The sequence below is a fragment of the Vidua macroura genome, chromosome 8 (genome assembly GCF_024509145.1).
Source record: "Vidua macroura isolate BioBank_ID:100142 chromosome 8, ASM2450914v1, whole genome shotgun sequence".
NCBI classification, from domain to species: Eukaryota; Metazoa; Chordata; class Aves; order Passeriformes; family Viduidae; genus Vidua; species Vidua macroura.
The window spans coordinates 26,528,368-26,551,055 of NC_071578.1; the positions used below are offsets into that span (position 1 = coordinate 26,528,368).

Below are 22,688 nucleotides of genomic sequence, written 5' to 3' on the forward strand. Positions count from 1 at the left end.
CCTTTGTTTTTCAGGTCACTCCCCAATTACATGTTTCCTTTGTTCCACAACATTTAATTCTTTTCCAGTGTTGCAAAATTAACTGGACAGGTTTCTTAATCTTGTGTCTACAAAGAACTTGTTGTAATTGCCATGAATGCTTTCATTTTGCTGGTGTCTGAAATACGATTTGCAGGGGAAGGGGGAGTGCGGGTTGATGCTAGTCCCATCATTAATAACATTCCTGCAGGGATTGTAGTGGTGGGAGTAAAAACCCCAAAGCTTTTATATAATAACAGCATGTGTTTGCACGTGAGCTGCTCCTTTAAGAAGCCTTGGGCTACTGGAAGTAGAGAGATCCAGAGAAAAGGCAGCCCCACAGCTATAACAGAGGGCAGAGGTTAAATCTTTTGGCATATTTACCATAAGAATGGTCACTGCACACCCTCTCCCTGAAGGCTTCACTGAAATAGAAGTGTTTGCCATTGGCACTGCCCTGCTGGTTGAAGGTAAGTTTGGTGTGGGACCTCGGCAGCAATAAGATATTTTTCCTCCTATTATTTCTGGTAAGAGGGGGGAAGGAAAATTGAAGTGAACAGCAGCATTTGTGATATGCTGACCCTGGCTACTGTGGCTAGATCACCCACCACCCATTACTTCTGGTGAGTAAATCAGGGTGAGCTGCAAGCTTTTTGCTGTGAAGATCTGCACTCTGTGCATAGCTGTGGCAGTGAAGTACTTGCTACTCAGCTCTCTTCTGCAGAACTTGGAGTGTAATATTTTCTTGTTGACTTTTAAAGGCAATTTTATCTTCCTCTGGGGAAAGAAGTTGAAATGACTGGTAATCTCTCAATAAAATTGGACTGTATGTTTTGTGGGTTGTGATGGCTGTCTTACAATCAAACATGATAGCTCCAAAGAAACCTGCAAACTGCTAGCATACATCCAGACTGAATTGGTAGCGCTGCAATTAATGGCTGCTGGGAAAAGTAACAAACCATATCAATTTAATTTAGCCAATGTGATCTTTTCTTAAGGCATATTCCACTTATTGAGAGACTGCACCACAACTGTGAATTTATATCTACCTGACAGCTAACAAAGGCTCATAGCTAGGATAATGTGATTATGTTGGTGTCAGTCCCAGGGCCTGGGATCCCATTCCTGCATTGTGCTGATCAGAGGGGGATGTCAGAATTGTGGGGCCCAACAGCAGAGGAGGAGAAGCTGTGAGCACCCTCAGAGTGGGATAAATGCTTGTTAGCTCACCCCATGAACGTGGAGCATGGCTGCTCACCTTTGCTTTGCACCTGAGCTCGTGTCTGGCTGCAAAGGACAGCTGGAAATGCTGTCAGACACTCCTCCTTGGAAGACAGGGGAAAAAGCTTCAACTTCTTGCCCAGGGGCAGGTTGCTGCCTAAACAGAACTAAGCCTGGCCGACAGTCCCTGAGCCATGTGCACAGCCTGGCAGGACCTGCACTCTGATGCTGAGGGGTGGGAAGCAGCAGGAGGACAGGGAGAGCACTGGGGGCTGGCAGAGCCTGAGAGCTGGGTCCTGCTGGGGACCTGCTTGTGGCACCATGGCTCTGCCAGTCCTGACCTGTGCTGGGGGCTGCAGCCTGCCAGGGCCCTGCAGCTGTGGAAGTTCCAGCAAAGAGCCCCATGACAACCTTCAGTTAAAACTAGGTGTAGTCTAATACATTTGTGATTTACTAAACATAAGTATTTTCCATAGAGTTTTAGGCAGAATGTGCCCAGTAGATTGGCATTAAAATTTTATTGTCATCTGGGTTAGAAGACCAATCTAAACAATCAAAGATTAATTCACTTTTTGAAACACTCTGAGACAAAGGCAATGAAGACTTCTCCTTTTCTTGTGGCAGCTTCTAAGTGCAGTTTGCAAAAAAAGGTTGTGGTGAAGACTTGCATTCACTTTATTAAGTGAACATATTTGCTGATCTAGAAATGAAAATTCAACGCTTTTTAAAAAAATAAATAAGTTCTCTATTTGTACACTCATGCTGACCTTCAAGGAAGCAGAATCTGGTAAAGCCTGAGGCTTCCAAAAAGAGGGAAAAGATAGAAAAAAATCTGATATAGTAATAACTTCAGCTCTACTCTAAATATGCTCAGAACACATCTCTCCTAAAGGCTTCTCTGCATTTGAGAGAGTTGACATCAGTTTTACCCTGTGGGTGGGAGGTAATCTGGCAGGGAGGAAATAAAAACAGCAGATCTCAAATGGCTCCAAATATTTCTCCTGGAAATATTTTGTTATATGTTGTGCAATGATAGACACACATCAGCTGTTACTATGGTTATGCCATCAGCCATTAATGCAATAAAGGTAGAAGCAGGATTTCTGACTAGAAAAAAAAATCATCCATCTTATGTAACTGCAGAATTAAGACAATAAGCATAAGTAACTACACTACTTTACAGAATTAGGGGATATGGATTTTTTCTGTGCTACAGCATTTCTTTTTCCAAGAAGAGCACAAAGGCATAGTGCCTCTCATCTAACTGAGACTTAGAGACTGGATGTTGAGTCAGATCCTCATCAGAGCTAAAATAATTCAGGTCGCCTTGAAAAGGGCATTAAAGGACAAAGCTTGAGTTTAAACTAGTGAAGGATGGGCTTCAGAGTGGCACAGCTCTGTGCTGGGTGAATAGCTCGGGTTGCTTGGATCCCTCTCTGAGGAACACCATAAACTTATTTTTTTAAATCTCTCAGTGACTGCTTCTCATAATTAGATTCTTCCTTTCCATGTATAGTCTGTTGACAAGGGACAGTAATAAGATTGAGCTGGTGTAATTCAAGCACTGTGTAGGTTACCCTGAGACAGAAGCCCAAAGGGAGGTAGGTTGACTGAAACATGGCTGAGGGATTTCTGTGCTTAAACAAAAAGGAATGTTATGATGGATATTAAATACAAACCATTTTTCTATCAAAGTCAGGCCTGGACATGTGTACACCAGCAGCATGTGCTGGCTGTCAGCTCTCTTGGAACTGCCCCCTCTGCACCTCACTTGCTCTGAACCCTGAACCATGTGTCCCTGCATGGAGCCTGACAATCCAGTTTCTCTTATTATAACAAAAGGCAGAATTACAAATAAGATCAAATTGCTTCTGCTCCACATGACTCAAGAAGTCTGAAGCACTGGCTTGAGCTGTCATCTAGGACTTCCCTTCTGAAAGCCTTTGTAACTTGTGTGCAGACTGACCACTACAGATCTATTCCCTGTGCATAAGGTTCCACTGTAATTATTGTTCTCTCATCAAAGAAAATTGAACTATCATTGTAGTTATTTTCAATTTCAAGTTGAATCACACCAAACAATTCTGTCTTTCAGCCCTGCTTGGTTTCTGTCTGAATGGCTTGACAATTATTTCTTTCCGAAAAATCAAAGAGCTCCGAACACCCAGCAATCTGCTGGTTCTCAGCATCGCCCTGGCCGACTGCGGGATTTGCATCAATGCCTTCATCGCTGCCTTTTCCAGCTTCCTCAGGTATGGCACTAAGGTTTTCCTAAAGCATGCTCAGAAGAACCACATGAAAATTAACTGCTTAAGTTCTAAGAGGTCTAACTAATTAAATGGCTCTCTTTCTACCATAAGTCATAGCCAAACTTCTCATTCCCTCAATCTGAAACAACAAAACAAAACCCTACGTGGTTCTACCAGGCAAGTAGAAAAGCAGATTTTACTGCATAACATCACTGATAGATTATAAGACTGACTAGAGAAGACATTTAGCCAGACAGCTTTGCCAGTGGTTATAGAAGCTACTTATCAAAATATCACTTCACTGAACCTCTAGATTGACCCTAAATTTGTCTGCAAGTCTTTATCTGTTTGTTGTGTTGCACTGACTTGCACACATTGACAAATTGGCTCCTCACAAAGGAGGCAAATCTTAAAGATCTGGATAATTGGATGAAATGTAGATTTCAAATTTAAAAACCCCAGTTTTTTAATACACAGATGCAGGGTTATATCTTCTTCTCAGTATTAAGAGTACAAATAGCTGTTGTACTGTAAGAGACACCACAGCAAGAAAAATGCTGGCAAATACCTAGAAACAAGCACAGTAACATTTTTCGCAGTGTTTCTCAGACAGATTATCAGGATGAGCACAGGCTATCATTTTACCCTCTCTGTTAATGCAATTTCCAAACATGTCTTCACCTTCCTCTATCATTTTCATAACACATTCCTTGTTTGCTAACAGATACTGGCCCTATGGTTCTGATGGCTGTCAAATCCATGGATTCCAAGGCTTCCTGACAGCCCTGGCCAGCATTGGCTCCAGCGCTGCCGTCGCCTGGGACCGATACCATCACTACTGTACAAGTAAGGGCTACAATTTACCTCACAACCTCACCCACATGCTGCAAAAGGCAGCTGGCTTATGTTTCTGAGAATCAAAGCAAGCACATATTTGTGTATCGTATATATAAGTTTGTTTTTCTTACACCCTAGATAGAGCAAATATAAACAGTTTCTCCAAAGGACCTCTTCCCATACAGGGGAAATTATCTACCACCTTCAGGAGATATTTCCTGGTCCAGATCACATCCAATTTGTGACCCTCTTGCCATGCTTTCTTTTAATCCATAAGTAAATTTTAAAACAAATCCCAAATAAAATCCAATTCTTCATATTGAAGGAAAATCTATTCATCTTGGGCTTTCATCCAACACCCTGCTGTGTACCAAACAGATCATCATGTCCATGCAGAGTTTACTACTGACAGATAAATTTGGTGTAAGCAGAAAGCTGCCTCTGCAGAGACGGTGGCTGGAAGAGAGCCCATGCAGAGGCATGACTGGGCAGACACAGCTCAGCAGCCCCTTTGTGCAACACACAGGCATTTTGGGGTGCAAGAGACTCTTTCTACCCACAGAGCCTTTCAGGCACAGCCTCCATATGATTCCACCAGCAAATGGCAAAACACACCCAAAGCACACAGGGAATATGGTCAGTCTGATGATCCTGTTGAGGAAAGGCAGCCAAATTTTTTGTTCTGCAATTTCTGCAGGAATCTAGCTCAGGCAAAGAAATCTATTTTTTCATGTCTAGACAAAGGCCCTTGGACACTGAAATGCATTTGGAGCTAGAAGAGGAGCATCTGTATTTTACAAGAGAGAGCCTTGAAAATAAGCATGTCTGGGAAAGACATTTTACTCTCTGCCACATTGACTTTAATGCTTTTGTGTCATGCACTCCTCCAGTCAAGAACATGCACTACATTAAGAGGGCAGAAGGACCTTAAGGGCACAAGCTTCTTTACTTTGCTCAAATTGTTACTTACTGATGGCCAAACACGACTCCTAAAGCGAACATTTTGAACAACAAAACTAAAAACCCAGAAGGTGCTCATGCCCTGTGGTTATTCCAGTAAAACCAGCCCCTTCTAGTTCAATTCTTCACATGCTGATTGCAAGGAAGATTAAGTCATATTTCATAGATGTGCTACACCAAGCCCACAGGCTGTGCTCTCAATCCATACATTAAACTCCTGTTGACACAGGTGCGAGTTGCACGCCTGTACAGAAGGTACAAAATACCTTTACCTAAAATACAAAGCTATCAGCCTTTTATCTTCATTCCCCAGGATCTGGTACTCCTTCCAGGCTCAATTACATCATCCCCAGTTTTTTGTTATGTCCTAACAGTTTCCCAAGAAAACCTTCATTGTGGCATTCCTCAGCTTGGCACTTGATTATTCACTATCCACATTTCTGGGAAGAAAGAGCTGATGAGAATGTAAGAGATTACTATGTTGATAGGATAACTTGGGCTTTACAACCATTCTGGATGCTAATATCACAAATTTGTTCACCAACATTCTGAAAATTGAGCAGGTGTTTCGATTTGGAAGTCAGCACAGCTCTAAGTGACAAAGCTCTGCCTTTAAAGTGTATTGAAAACTAGACAAGTCATTCACCAGAAATCAGGTTGATGTTGCTTGGCATATGGAAGAAAATAGTATTATCACCCCATGTGACAGAGAAGGTGAGGATTTTTTACTCTCCTCTCTCTTGGTTTTTTTTTTTTTGGTTTTTTTGGGGGGGGTTTTTTGTGGGTTTTTTTGGTTGTTTTGTTTTTTTTTTTTTGTTTTTTTGTTTTTTTTTTAATCCCCTGAGTGTGGCTCTGGGGTCTATGAGATGCTACTTTCACAGCAAAGAGGAGAGAACTAGATAAATAACCTAAAAGCATGCAATAAGAGGAGAAATAGCAGGGGAGTCTGAAGGGTATCAGTGTCAATCTCTAGCAAGATGGGGAAAAAATATTTTAAAATTTGATCATTAGGGGGAAAAGAGAAAACAGAAGTAGTTATATGTTAGTGCCTGACAGTGAAGAAGGGCAGATTCTGAGGAAGCTGTCTCTCAGCAGCCAGGTATTCAGGACATAAGGTGACAGTTTAGATCAGGGCAGACATTGTCAGCTCCTCTCTGGCCATTCACATTGCCATTAGAAGTTTGGGAAGAGGGGAAGTATCCTGGTCAGTTCATAAGCACAGCAAAAAGTTATAGATATAAAAGGAAAGAAAAAAATATAAATTTTTAACTTGCATTTAAGAATTAGGGGGAAACAGAAAATCTGAAGTGATTTATATCAGTACTTCTCTCAATATTATAAAAAAGAAGACAAACAAAACCATCAGGGATTTCACAGCAGCATTCAATTTCTAAAAGTGGCATTACAGTGACTTTTATCTAATCCTTAATAACTGAGGTAACCTGGGTTGTTATATCAGTATTCAAAGATTACCAAACTACCATTTGCTAAAATGGCATCTGTCAGCTCTGTCAAATTAGGAGTAAATCCTAAACTCCTGTCACACTGACTGTATTCCCTTCATCTAGTTTTGCACCTGTATCAGTTTTCCCTGACAAAATGTTGATGTTTTTACAGATCTCATGTTTTTCACTGAAGCAAGAGGTAATCACCAAGATAGTCACCAAGATTATGGTGAACCACAGCAAAATAAATTTAAAAATTGAGTAAAAAAATCCCTTAATTAGGTTATTTAAAAGAGCTCTTTATAATGATATGCACAAAATAAGCTATTACACATTACAGCTTTCTTATTCCTACAGAAATTTTATACCTGTGAGCACCAGTGACTGGTGCTTTTTGCACTGCAGATGAAGTAGGTGCTAACACCTATTTTATTGATGACTGATATATATTTTTCCTTGGCAGATTTTCAGATATTTCTGCCTTGCCTTTGACGAGCTTAGTTAATTTTAAACGATGCATGCCATTAAGTTTGGTACAAGCCATATACTGTCCTGGTATATATTATAACTTAATATTTACAGCTATTATAACTTAACCATTTGCAAGAATGAGAAAAAGGGACTCTTTTTCCCCTCCCTCATAGAAAGTCCTGTTGACCTTTTATTTCAGACAATCCTTTTGAACAGCAGACTGAAATCAAGCTGAAAGGTAGCCCAGTGTCAGAGATGTATTTTTCAGTCTGTGAAAATCAGTTAAATGTTTGAATAAATCCTAAATCTTACAAAAATACATTCATAAATGTTACCAAAAACTAAACCCTGCAATATAGTTATGATTATATCACTAAAAACTGGCTTTCATGATCAAAAAGATTATGGTTTCCTGTTCTATCTAGCACTTGCTAAAAGTTCATCTTTTGGCATCACAATTTTAGTAATCTTTGAATTATGAGGGAGCAGTCTTTCTGTTCCAAAGCAATTAGAGAAATTGTTTTAAATTCCCTTTTTCACTGTGTGGAAAAGAGGGGCTTCCCCTTTGCTTTTCAAAGAGAGAAAACCAGAGCACAAGAGTGATTGGACTTAATAGGACCAAACTGCCAGCACTGAGCCCTAATTAAGAATTATATCTGCAAGCATATGCTGAACCCCATACATGTGCATTTAATTGAATTAGAACCTATACAGCTATTATATCAATTCTTTTCAGGCCAAGAAAAGGCATTTAAGGTAAAGCAATGGCCTTCTGTGCACAAAAACAACTGAACTGCTCTCAACTTGTGCTCTTGCTTTCAGCCTTCTCAGGGGAGGACATTTTTGCCACATGAGGACAACACGATTCTTTCACTGTTCTTGTACTGAAAGTGTTTTTTCTGAGTAAAACTAAAATAATCTCAAGCTTGTTTAATTTTACATTCATGCATTTTTAGCTTCTGATATGTGTGTGAATATTTTCTGAAGGGTCAACCAGCAGCTGATTTCACCAGGTCTAAAAATAAATGCACCTCATCCCCAGTCCTTCACCTCTCAGGGACAGATCAGAATTGGCCTGAATCTTCCTGCCTGCTGTCATGATGCTGCTGTCTAAAGGCAGACAAAAAGATTGCTTCCCAACCTCAGTGAAAATGACATCATTACTTGTCCCTAATGGGAGATTGGATTAGAAAGGAGTGCTGGGGAAAGTCACTGTTCTCCTTGCTGGCGTCATGGACTGCTCAGTGTGGGCATGATGACAGACACTGGCCTCAATAACAAAATTATCCAGACCTTTTTACGTGCAAGCAGTGAGGCTAGCACAATATCCTGCAGCAGCAAGGAAACTTCCCTGCCTGCTTTCTCCATAAATGAATACTTCCTGTGTCTTCTCAAGTTTCCAATCTTCCATTACATTCCTACAGTACTTGGTGGAACCGGATGAGATAGGCACAAGAGAACACTTTATTATAAAATTAGAAAAAAATTACTAATGCTGAGCTTCACAGTTCCTGTTATAGGCTAAGTGATGATCTTAAGGGCAAAATTACTTGTCTGGTAGTATTTTTAGAACAAGCTCTGTTCTCAGGTTGCACACATATATATATTCACATATATATTGATGACCAGTAATTTTAGAACAGGGTATGTGAGATATCCACACATGCCATGCACTCCTGGCCTGGCAGGAAGGAAGAAGGCAGGGGCTGGGGAGTGTGTGCAGAGTCACATTTCTGACCTGACCCACACTCTGCAATGGGACTCTGTTTCTTCAAACATTGTTTATTGCATCACCCTGTTCATTCTACTCATCTGTGTCTTAAAACACATTCTCAAAATGCAAGAATATAATGTTTGTAACAGCAGCTGTATCTCCAGTGTAGTACAAAGCTGAGCAGCAATACAGCATTTGTGTAAGTAAAACACACAAAAGGGAAGTACAGTTTGCTGTTTCCTAAAAGCCTCCTTCATATTTTATGGAAGACTGATTCCTCCAGACTCAGGTCAGCTCCAGGATACAAAGCACGAACAACTGCTTGTTTCTGCCTGAGGCCCAAGGGCCTGACAGCTGTTTCCAGTGGTTTTGTTCAGGGCATGGAGACCCCCTTTCCTCTTCCCACAGGGAGCAGGCTGCAGTGGAGCACAGCTGCCTCCATGATGGTGTTTGCATGGCTGTTTGCTGCCTTCTGGTCCGTGATGCCCTTACTGGGGTGGGGAAAATACGACTATGAACCGCTCCGAACCTGCTGCACCCTGGACTACAGCAAAGGGGACAGGTGAGGGCCAGGGCCAGCTCCCACAGGAGCAGAGTGGAGGCTGCCATCCCCTGGGACAGCCTTGGTGGCACACAAACCCCCCCAGCTGTGCCCAGCACTGTTCCTGGAGCAGATGTCCCTTTCCAGCAGGCAGGCACCACGCCAGGCTGCCTGGACTCGCATGGTGGCACACGGAACAGCTAAAGTCAGCTTCCTCTGTGGGAGAGGCTGGTGCTCCACTTTCTGCCACTCCCTCACTCATCTACAGGCTGCATCTTTTCTGGGCTTAGGGCTTGAAACTATTTCAGAATGCTTTTGGCTTTATGCAGGCCAGCACAGATGTCTGAGTAGTGGTGTTTGGGTTTAGAATACAAATACCTGTTGTGATTTTCTACAAGACTATCCATCCCACACACAATAGCATGGCACAGCTTAACTGGCCTTCAGCAAATGCTGCAGCTTAGGCACATTGACAAAAGTGGTTTTAGCAATTCTAAAATTACAATTTGGTAAATACTTATAGCAAGTTTACATAGATGCACTAGAGTTGAATTAACACCCTCTTTTTTTCTTCTCTCCTCACCTTTCCCAGAAACTATGTCACATTCCTTTTTGCTCTGTCCACTTTCAATTTCATGATCCCAGGCTTCATCATGATGACAGCCTATCAGTCCATACACCAAAAGTTCAGGAAAACTGGGCACTTTAAGGTAAGAAAGCTCCCTGAACCCCTGCAATCACCGTGACAAAATAGGGCTTCATTCAGTAGAGACAAAGTCCTTGAAAAAAAACAATTTCTTACACAAGGACTGACTCAGCTCCTTTTGCCCCAGTGCTACTTGAGTAGGAGGGTAGTGCAACACAGGATGGGGCCATTCAGAAAGTTCATGGAAACACCATCCTTGGAAATGTCAGCATTTTACCAGATGGCCACATCTGCCCCAACCTAGTGCTGTAAACAGTTCCCCATCAAAGAGGCAGTTGCACCAGTGATCCTGAAGGTTTCCCTCCATCAACACTGGCCCAACTCTCCTCAAAAAACAAACAGAGCATACAGAATATTTGCCAATAGCATATAAATGTTTATCCAGGAAAATTTATCTCAGAAAGGATTGTTATTTCCTGCTTTGCCACAGGCCCTTGGCTTATGGCTGAGGAAGTCAGACAGAACTACAGCTCTGCAAGGAAACACGCAGGCACCCCGTGGTGGGAGCAGGACCTTCCCATACACATTGTGTTAACACTTGGCTGAGGAAATTCAGAAATCTTTATGAGCTGGAAACAAAGGAATTGTTCTGGTGTGGCAGATTTATGGGAATCTAATGTGGTGATTATATGAGTTGTTTGCTAAGGTGCAGGCTGTACAGTCTGGGGCACTATGCATGGCTGGTGGGCACAGCCCAACCCCTGCACTCAGTACAGACAGTCAGATCTCAAGAGAAATGTTATATTGGCAGAGACAGTCAGGCAGACTTGTTTGTAGCTGATTGGAATAAATATTTGTGCCCTCTATATATTTCTTGAGCAAATATCAGTGTTCATTATTATGTCTATTACTTTTTTCCAGTGAGTTTGTATGCACTAGCATGTGATTTCTCTCTTATGATACTCTGTAGCTGTGCAGACAAGTTACAATGCAGAATATTTAAGGATGAAATTATTACTTCCTTAGTCATTAATACTTATAAGATACTTGGGAACAGCTGGCCACAAACACCATGGATAGGTCCTAGCATAAAGGACAAGAGAAATTCTCCTACCACAACACAGCTGCTGCATCTGTACCAGCATAGCAGTGGCTTCACAGTTTGTCTGCAAGACCATCTAGGAAGTCTACAAAATATCATTCCTTTTAATCAGCTTTTAAATTTTCACACTGCTCTCTCCCCCCAGGAGCAGTTTCTGGCCATGACTTCTATATCTAGCACACACAGATTGATCTGATCTACCATAAGGTGTTTTGCCACCTCTGTCCCTCCCCACCCACGCCCAGGATCAGGGCTTTGGTGCTGCTGCACTGTTCTGTCCCATATCCTGTTGGCTGATCCTCTCCAGCTACTGAACACAAACCACGGTCAGACAGGACCTCTCCCATCCATTTGTTGTAGTGTGTGATTGTGAAACACAAAGAAACCTATTGCTTTTGTTTTCCAGTTTAATACTGGTTTACCACTGAAGACACTGGTCATTTGCTGGGGTCCCTATTGCCTCCTGTGCTCCTACGCAGCAGTGGAAAATGTGATGTTCATTCCACCAAAATACCGCATGGTACGTCAGTGCCACCCCAGAACCCAAACTGACATTCTCCTCTCTCCCCCCTCTCTCTATGGAACATTGCCAATTTACTCACTTCTGGGTTTACTTGTAAAAACATGTATAAGAAGTAGTCCTTTTCCTCAAAGCATTCTGTTCATCTACAATTTTTTAGTGAAAACAGGTAAGCACAGTGATACAACAGCCATTGCATTACTGCTTTGATCAACAAAAGATTTAGGAAGTCAGGGGCATTTTTCTGCAGCAATTTGTTTGGGGTGTGTAACCTGTACTGTTCTGTGCCATGTAGGAGCTTTTTGTGTCCTTCCCAGAGTGAGGTACCGGCTCAGAATTTTCAGTTTTAAAGAGACTGGTTGTCTCATGCATATTTCTAATACTTCTCTCTCCTCAAGGAAGCTGTAATTGATCACACCTAAGGTTCTGCTGCCTCCTTTTTCTCCTTTCTTCTATGAGTCTTGGCTCCAAAGCCACTGCTGGGACTTAGTAATATCACATCAAACCTTTCAACTTTCATTCCCCAAAACAAGGCCAGTTTCAGGTCACCGAATGCATTACTGTATTCAGTATCCTACATTAAGTGTGTTAGCAGCATCAGCCTATTTATCCATCCAAAGGTGTCCATGGCACACCTTTTACTCCTCCTAAGTGTTTGTATTCACTCTCAACTGAATTGTCACTGTTTCAGGCAATGCCAACCTAAACTCTTTCTCCTGGAAGCTATAATTTCCTGAATAGGGTTTCCCACCAGCCAAATTGCTTTTACTTCTCCCCTGTCTTTGAGTAGCAAGCTAATGCCATTGAAGACAGGTTTTTTTCTGGTAAAGGGAAACTAAACATAGGCTGACATCAGCCCATTGGCTTCTCGGTGTGTTTTCCTAGTAATAAATATTGTGTCTCATGACAGATTCCTGCTCTTATTGCCAAGACTGTGCCAACGGTGGATGCCTTCATATATGCCCTGGGAAATGAGAACTACAGAGGAGGAATATGGCAGTTCCTCACAGGACAGAAGATTGAGAAAGCAGAGGTTGATAACAAAACTAAATAACCCATTATGGTATTAAACAAAATTACTGCAGGTACATCACTGAAAGCAAAATTCAAGAGAAAACTGAGTGCATTATCTGATATGTATGTGCAAGGGTGGTTCCACATTGGAAAGTCTGTGCACTGGCTACAAACAATGAAGTATGGAAAGAAAGCCCTCCAGATAACTGTCCAAACCATCATGAGCTGCTTGTCAAACAAGCAGCCTTAAACTTGTGTCAATTGTCATCAGTCTCATTTTATAAGTCACTAGGAATAAACTATGTGCTGGAAAGCATTTTTTTTCCCCTGATAAAAGGTAACATAAAAGCTCAGCAAATTAACTGGAGCAGGATATTCATTTACCCAGTGAGGCCTCATCAGATCAATCTGTGCAGGTTGTCCATATGGTAATGTCTGGATTACCAGAAGATTAAACCAGTATCCAGTATTGACCACATGTCTGTATAAATAGCTTGTTCATCTGAACAACTCGTTTTCAGTGCACCCAAAACAAGCGTTTCCAAATTTCCATCGCGAATCTGACATCCTAGTTCCATAAAAACATTTCAGTGAGCATGTTTCCCCAGTAAGGAATACTGGCTTGGCTCCTATTGAAATGAGTTACTGCATGACATTCAGCTTTGTCACACACTAAACTGCATCGGATTGTGCAGCTGCTGCTTAGTAGGACAATCGAAAGCTTATAGTCCCTCATAAAAACCATTCATCTTTTTGTTGAACATTGAGCAAAAACTAAAGGGAGGTATGAGTCAGATTCTGTTCAAAAATGTCATAAGAATAAAAATTAACTTCACATCTTCCATTAAATTCCCCTATGTTCTACATAAGAGAGCAATCTGTGAATCGGTGGTGATTAAAGACTCTGAGCAATTAAAAAGGCACTTTCATAATTATCATAATTTGTATGTATTTTAAACTCTCAGAAATGTCCATTTTAAACACTTGTATTTGCCCATGTTGCTCATATTGCTTATGGGATGAAAAACTGTCAGTTGATATTGCCTGATATTACAAGATGTGTCTCAGAATTGCCCATTTGTAAAAAAATATGTGCACAACACAGATTAGGAGAGATTTTGTGCACAAAAAAAGCAAACCTAATTGATACTTACAGGGATCATATGGTTCATTTCCAAGCACTGACAGTGAAAGGGTTTTTGAAACTAACCAAAGAAAAAGCTGATCCATCCTTTTGATGCCTTCCAACATACTAAAAGAGAAACCAGTTGTTTATGAGATACAAAAGGGTAAATGGTACAATCCTGCAAGCTAAACAATCAGTGGGTAGAAGGAACATGTCTAGAGATAGGGAATAAATGTCATTTTGTCAGCAGTTAACCAGCAGGATCCCATTCAGAGATGTGCTTTGGGACTTTATGAGGTTCAATCTGGTCACAAACTACCTGACAGAGCACTGAAGAATGCTATGACAAAATTATGCAGAATAATAACATCTAATGCTGACAGCTAAGACTTACATCTTAGGTACACATACTATAAAGTGAGCAGATGACAAAATGTTTGCCCTGATAAGTGCAAAATAATGTGTCTGGGCACAAAATTATCTCTAAGTATGTATCTACAGTGACAGGTTCTGAACGTGCAATTATCTCTCTCTCAGGAAAGAGGCCTGGGTAGGTCTTGCAATCACCAGCTCCATTGTCAGCGGGGTCACAAAGACAAATCCCAGCAGAATGCTAAAAAAGAACTAAAAAAGGAGTAGGTAACAAAACAGGACACAGTCACACCATTTGAAAACCATTTATTCAGACTTAGTGAACAGGGTGCATAGTTTGGGTCATTCCAACTCCGAGAGGATAAACTAGAAAAGGACTACAGAGATGATCAAACACAGGGAGAAGTTTGAATACAGTAGGGAGGAAATGAAGGAGAGTGTTGGCTCAGAACAGAGACAGCCTTATTGAACCAGGGATACAGGGCATGAGAGATGGAATGATTGTTTGCTGCTCCCAGGAGCAGAAGAATGATGGGGCATACAGTAAAATCAGTTTGAGATGTGCATTTTCTGAAGTTCATGGTTTGAGGAGTGTTCTCCATATCTGCCTACTGAAACACATTATGGCTTACATAAAAAGACTGTAATAATCTAATAAATAACAGCTAAAGACAATGGGTTGGGGACTGAGTCCCTTTGGCTTAAAGGAAACATACATCAGGAACTCATCTCAGACTTTGGCTCTCAGTCCATTTGCAGATTGACTTTTGACTTGCTCTTGCTACAAACTTTCTAATGTGGGAGTAGAAAGCAGCAGAGCTGTTTCTTCATTCTGTTGGACAGCTACAAATCTAAACGTGCCTCTGCTTAGGATTGTGCACTCTTTTTTGTATTGATTACTGAGAAGCAGTGATGAGTAAAGCTGAATATCATGACTTAGAGAGCATAAAACTGGTAAATGGTATTCAAGCCTTGAGACAAATGGGGCCTCTGTCCTGAGCAGCAACCAAAGCTGTCCTCTAGACCCCACTGAAGAAATGCAAGGTAACAGAGTCACCGAAATCTTTCAGATGGTGCAAAACTTAGAGATGGATTGTGAAGAACACAGGGCGTGTTCATATGGCCCAGCGTAGTGCTATAAGCCTGGGACTAAGCAGAGGCAGCAGAGTGCATTACAGTGAGATGAGAACAGCCTGTCCCACCCAAGAGAGAGAGACCTCACTTCAGATGGTTTCCTGTGCACATTGGGTCAGAAATTCCACCTTGTTTCGCTCTGCACCTCTAAACCTAAAGATGTACACAAAACTCGAGTGATTTCTCCTGTCATTTATCTCCCCCCTAAATATCTTCAACGAATGCTTTTCAGCCAGTCAGGTCCAGCTGTTCCAGCCTGAGGGTTCCTTTATACAAGTTACAAAAGCTCCTGAGTTAAGAGGGATAAACAAAGCATTTGGACAAACTGTTCAAACTGTAGTTTATAGCCTTGGCTGCTGACTCCCTGCCTATGAGGGGAGGAACTGAGGTTGTTCATGGCTCATTTATTGGATTATGGATACTTTAAAAAAAAAATTGAAACAAAAAAAGACACGGAAATAAACATGAGACTTTCCAGGGACTGGTCACCAAGACCTAGCAGTACCTGATAACTGGTCACTCTTCTGGCTATGACTAGTTCTCACCACTGGTTTATCCATGTTAAGAAGGGGAGATGACCACTAACAAGTGTTTAGGCTGATGGCCTAAAGAAGCGCACTGTGCTTCAGGAAAATGTCTGAAAGCAAACTGCAGTTCATCAAGAAGCCCAACACGTATTTCCAGTTAATTACACAGTTTATCCTTAGCACAGTCAGCCTTCACCACAATGGGCTGCCCCGGTGCCCCATGGCACTGCTGGTTGTCCAGGTCTTGCCAATGGGTATCTCTTACCATCCTGATAACTCCTGTCACAACAAGGTATTATCTTGAGTAGTTTAGGCTGAAGCATACAAGATCCCATAATGGTTTTGCACTCTGGAGAGTCACAGATGGCTAGAAACAGGATTTACATTACCCTAACCAAAGTACAGGCCAGGGGGTTATACAGGGGATGCAAGACACTCCTATACACGTAGTATCCCCCCTATTCTCTAAAGCAGACTTTAACTTTTAATAAAACTATTATCTAAAGCAAACTTTGCATAAGAGCAAAAAAATGGAGACTCAGCTTAAGCCAGTACAGCCAGTATGAACAGCAGTGATTAATACCTGTCCTGTCACTAAAGATGAGAGTGACTACAACAATTGTGTGCCCACTGTTAAAAGTAATTAAATGACACCTCAGGTTATGTCACATTAGCCACTGCAACTCTTTGTTGGGGAGATTTTGAACACAATCAAAATAGAAGTGGAAGGTGGCCTCTCCTTAAGCTTCAGTTACTTGATTCAGTATCCAACCCTTCTTAATGCCCAGTGATCTGCAGCATTATATCCAATATCACTTAAACACCCTCCCATGCCTCTCCCAGGCAAACTAATTCTGCTCATTTGTGTCAGAGTGAGCATTGTGACACACTGATGAAAAACAGACTCTCAAAGCAAAAACAGAAGGCAATTTTTCCTCCTTATCTCTAGATACAAAGTGTAATTTCTTCAGGTTTTCTTTCAGCAGACATAAATGCCTCACACCTCAAACAGCATTTCACGCAGTTCTATTTTCAAGCTTATTAAACGCCCACAACTCCAAATGAAGTTACTGTGTCCTCAATAATGCTGCAAATCCAGACCTGGCTGACTCAGCTTTCCTGCACTGCCCACACTCACAAACACCCTACAGTTCAATAAAAGGGAGTCAGGCTTTTCTGCAGTGCACATTCCTCATGTGCCTCACACACATTGTGATGTGTTTTTCCCAGCACCTGCAATACAGGTGGGAGCATTACACAACAATTCTGCAAAAGGGCCAGAGGAAGAATCTGCACTGTTCCCAGTCTATCATCATACTTCTTTGAACAGCATTACTGTAAAACAGGGCAGTGAGCTGGTTTTGTCATCACAGAGAAAAAAAGGACTGCCAAAATCTTAAACATGGACCCAAGTGCTAATGATCGGTTTGCTTCAACAATGTGGGATACAAACACAAAAAGTGAAACATAAGGTCCTTATAGCATGGTGAATGGCAAGTGTTAGTCACAAGTACTCATCCTTCCTGTTATGTCTCACTTAAATTTCTGTTTGTGTCCCACCTGCAAGGATGACAAAGTAGAGGCTCACACCTCAGCCCATGATAGTGAGAGTTTGCATGTTGGAGTTAAACTGCAAAAATATTTGTACCATCTGCCTTTTTATACATATTCCCATTCGAGATTGTTCATCAGAGGATTACAGTCAATGGTCTGTATGAGCTACCCTGGCCAGGCTAGCACAGTAAATACTCACAAGGCTTTTTGTTATGAAAACAGGCATTCCACTTTCTGCAGAGAAAAAAGGAGGGTGGGCCTGGTGCATTAATATTATGTAAAATAATAAGAATTTTCAAATGGTGAACACACACGCCTACACATCTATATTAGGTATTGTTTGGAAGCTTAATAATGTAAAGTAATCTTTTGTGTATATCATTAAAAGACAAAAGGATCCAGTAGCAGCACTGGGAAGCACAAAAATGCTTCTCAATGAGATGCAAGTCTGAATGATTATTAACACAATTTAAATTGTACATGCAAGATTTAAGAATTATTTTTTAACCCTTTGAGACCCTTGGATTTTTGCAGACTGTCACTTCTTCCAGTGTTCGCCATGTATGAAATTTTCCAAAGCAGGTTTTGTTCAGAACAGAACATCAGATCACAGAACTGTCAGAAGAGGAGAGCTGTGTAAAGGGGCTGTGCTGGGCTACAGGTTTTCTTTGTTTCAGAAGAAGCAGGAGACAAGCACAGGGCTCACTGGTGAGGAATAATACCCCTGAGCAGTGCCAGAGAGGTGAGGCAAAGGGAGCTGCAGAGAGCTGATACCTCCCTTGAGACTCTGACCCACAGAAATGGTCAAGACAATTAAGATTTTACACCTAAATGCCAATTTAATGTCTTCCAGATGCAAATTCAATTACCTGTTTTAAAGGAATCTAATTTTAATTAACCCAGGTCTCAAATTAATGTAAACTAATTAAACATTGTTTAGAAATATGTTTCAGAAGAAAATACCTAGTTCAATAGGTCTCTAATGCCAGAAAATGTGTTTTCTTTACCAATAATTTGTTCTTGGGATTTAGAAAAATAATTGTGTAGCTATAAAGCAAGGCCTAATACTTTTTTGCTATTCTGTCAAAAGTCAAGTTTAAAAAATATTTTTTTCTAATTATTGTAGTACAAAAATATGACTCTAGGAAGACAAACATTTGTATCCTACAAACATATATCTTTCTTAAAATGGAGACAGCAATAGTTACATGTAGGCCAAGTTGGATGGGGTTCTGAATAACCTGGTCAAGTTAAAGGTGTCATTGCTTAAGGCAGAGGAGCTGGAACTAGGTGATCTTTAAGATCCTTTCCAAACCAAATAAAGCCATTCTGTGATTCTATGTTATAAAAACCAGCAAAGACTATTATGCAAGTGGAAATAGGGAACAAACTTGCAAGTGCTACAGCAAGAGTGCTAAATTTCCAATGTGCTTTAGATCCTGACAGTGAAAACAAACTGTACTTTGACAGCAACAGTTGGAGGCTCAAATTGCTGGAGAAGCCACTCTTTTAATCTTCTTGGTGAACAGTGAGAAAACAGATTTTTTCATGGTGTTCATTGATTCATGCCGACTGTCCCAAGATTTCTTCCACTGATCTACACCGTGAGGTGCCACAGCAACATTCTTGATTTCTCTATCAATAAGCTGACCCATCATTCAAAGACAATCAGTTTGCAAGCAAATTATATCACACTGGATGAGAAACCGTTGTGCTGAAATCAGCTGTAGAAGCAGCAGGTTAAGGATGCTATTAACTACGGATGGGGCAGGGAAAATGCCATCAAACAGAAGGAAGGCAAACCCAGTGCTTTAGTAGCAATATTTGTCAGCTCTTTCACTACTGAACCAGAGTTAGTTCAAACTTTAAAGCTGAAGTTTCAGCACCCTGCAGTTGTGTGTCTGTCTCAGCAGCTCGAGTGGCAGCATGCCCTAGGTATCACATGGAATGGTGCCTCTGAGGCATGGATTAAATACTGCATTTCCCAGAGAACTCTGAAGCCTTTCCTTTACTAGGAAGGTTCAACTTTCTTGAAATAGATAAAAATCTTAATGGAGACAAGACAGTGGGCTGATGTTCTGTTAGCCCTTTATCTACAAAGAATCTGCATATTGAGATGCGTGCCATCACCACGTGATACATCAGCTCCTGGAGGATGGTCTCCAAGCCTGAGTTTGGTACATAAGCTCTCCCCAAAATTGGAATCCACAGAGAAAGTAAGGAAAGGCACCTTAAACAGACTATAAATCTGAAAAGAGGGGAAATTTTTTTTTTGTGTCCTTTCTCAGCACATTGAGCCACTTCGCTGCAGCCTGTTTTCAGCAAGGTTTCAAAACCTGGGTCTAGGCAACTCAGCATCATTGAATTATTTAAGCCAGAAAAGACCTTCCTAGAATCATATTCTTGTACTACCAATTAGGAATAATTATTTTTAATTAATGGTTGGACCTGGTTTTGCCAACTGAATGAGAACAAGTAATTTGGAATTTATTTGACTTGACTAGATGTGAAGAAATTTAGATCGTGATATTTTTTTTCCAAGGATAGAATGCAAAGACTCATGTGTTCCTAGTGAAAATTTGAATTTCTCCAGGATACTTGTAAGGATAAGTAAGATACAGCCAATTACACCTTTAATGGAATTACCACATAACATGTTCTATGAACTGGATACTAGGTTACTGGCAGCTCTTAAAATACAGTTCATGGGTAGATACCACTGAATGGGGACATTTTAAAACCAGAGACTTTTTCTTCACTGACTCTTTGGTTTTGCTTCTCTGTGCTATAGTCCCATCTTCAGATGACATAAAACTGTGTGGAGCAGTAACTAAGAGAGAGATGGGTAAATGAGCCATCAGGGTTAATAGTTGTAACCTGAAAAAATGCATTTTGGTAAGATCAACTGTTTGAGATCCAAGAATGGAAGTTGCTTATATTTACGTGATAGAAGAGTTTGCTTTGAAAAACAGAGCTCAGAAAAGGATTTAGAGGTCATTATAGATAATCGCCTCAATGTAAGCTGTCTGGGCAATGCTGTTGCAAAAAGGACTAATGAGATTCTTGAATATGGGTGGGGGAGAATAATAAGAAGCAGAAATAATGAAGGATTTCAGCATCATTTGGCAGCACTGCCAAGACCATTACTAGGTTACTGAATGCTGTCCTAGTGTCTGCATTTTAAGAGGATTTGAAGACATTGGACCGAGTTCAAGTGAGTGTCACAAATGAATTCTCTGGCTTTAAAAAAAAGCCCATGCCTTCTGACATGATGGGTAGGAAGCTCAGCATATTCAGCTCACTGAAGAAAAAGTGTAGACATACCTTCACCACACTGCATAGGTAATTGCTCTTGGGGAAGACATACATGAGGAGCTTTCCAATCTGGCTGACAAAGACCCAATGAATAAAAGTTGAAGTCAGAAAAATTCATCCTTGAAATAAGGGGAAATTTCCCAGCAACAAAGTAATGAAAGACAGAAACAGCTTGTCAGGGGAACTAGTGAAACCACCATCACTTGCAACCTTTTAGACAAAGATAGCTCTGAAGATACATTTTTGGCCTAGTTTCAGACTAGATGATAATGGTTGTCCTTCCTGGCTCATAAGCCCTGACCCCTTAGTTTCCCAATGCACAGCTTTATTTCCTCAGCCCTTGGTGAAACAGGGCTGCCTATACAGTAATCAGTGTGCTTGCAATGATTCCATGATGGCTCAAATGATGCTACAGGGGCTGTGATTGGCAAGGATGAGGGGTTAGCATTGTGGGGCCACGTTGGCCTCATGGTCAGGGAGAAAGGGTAACCTTATGTCCTGTTCTGACATAAACAGTCAGGGAAGGTTTTGATAGCAGGTGTTTGAGAGATCATCCATTCCTAAGGATGCAAACCAAGTCTAAAATCTTCTTGGGTAGCAGTGGAGAGTGATCAACCCTTGTGAAGCTATGAATGCTTTCCTTTATATTAAGGCCAAAACTATTTTGAAACATTTCCCTAGTTTCTCCAAACTCATCCCCAGAGCACTCGGAAAGTGAATCACATCACAGATCCAGTCAGATCTGATCCCAATGTGCTTGCTGAAGGGAGTCACACTAGCCAACTTCACTGGGCTAAAAGTTCAGATGACACCAGGTGCTTATTCAGGGGCAGGATCGTCCAGGGGAAACTGTACACTGGTGAGCATTGCAGACAGACACACACACACACCTGCTGTGGGAAAGACAGATGGGGAGAGCAGAGTATCAGCACCTCTGAAACAATTGCCTAAAGATGGCATTTGAAATCAAATGTATATAGCAGCCATACCTCTAAATACAACACATGAAGCAGCAATGAGTGCCTGAATACAAAACCTGAAGCATCAGTGAAAAAACCATGGTTCTTGACTCCAGTGAAACCCTACCCAGCAGCTGAAATTAGAAACATTAATCCCATGGCATTGTCCATAAGTAAAGACTCCATCTACCACCAAACAGCTGTGTAACTACTGCTGGCTGAACCTTGGTGTTTGAAATAGGATTAGGAGGAAATTAAAAGAGAAGCAAGCATTGCAAGCATCAGTAAGACAAGCAATACCATTGTGTTACATGGACCAAATTATAAAATTGGTGTTCTTTTACAGTCACTCTTTCTTAGAATTCATTACCAGCAAAAATGAGAGTATTACAAACAAAACTAAGGAATTCAGGACTAGAGGCATGTCAGAATCATATCACCCAACAGTCTCTGCCTACATTGAGCATTTATTAACTTCTTTTTGCTATATTTCAGGGGCCTGAACTTGCCATTTGTTCTGGTTTTGGCTGGGTCAGAATTAATTTTCTTCATAGCAGCTGGTGTACAGCAATATTTTGTGTTTATAATATAGTTATGTTTTCCTAATGGCCGATCAGCATTTACACAGAGCCAAGGCCTTTTCTGCTTCTCACCCCACCCCACCAGTGAGGAGGCTGGGGGTGCACAAGAAGCTGGGAGAGGACGCAAGCAGGACAGCTGACCTAAGGGATATTCTAGACTGTATTACATCATGCTCAGTAAATAAAGCTGGGAGAAGAAGGAAGTACTTCCCAAGTAACTGTTATATGTGAGGAAGCTCAGCTTTCTTGGGGGTGGATGAATCCTGCCTGCCCATGGGATGTGCTATATGAATTCCTTGTTTTGCTCAGCTTATGGACGTGGCTTTTGTCTTACCTATTAAAATGTCTTTATCTCCACCCACAAGCTTCCTCACTTTTACTC

General features: G+C 41.2%; 1 protein-coding gene across 1 annotated transcript; it reads left to right on the forward strand.

Annotated features, from left to right (window-relative positions):
- Window positions 1–281: 281 nt before the first annotated feature.
- RGR (retinal G protein coupled receptor) lies at window positions 282–13,673 on the forward strand. The gene is made up of 7 exons (XM_053983861.1): window positions 282–488; window positions 3,335–3,491; window positions 4,213–4,334; window positions 9,324–9,477; window positions 10,049–10,166; window positions 11,611–11,724; window positions 12,635–13,673. The coding sequence occupies exons 1-7, from the start codon at window positions 410–412 to the stop codon at window positions 12,776–12,778; spliced, it is 888 nt and encodes a 295-aa protein (XP_053839836.1). The 5' UTR covers window positions 282–409; the 3' UTR covers window positions 12,779–13,673.
- Window positions 13,674–22,688: the final 9,015 nt, after the last annotated feature.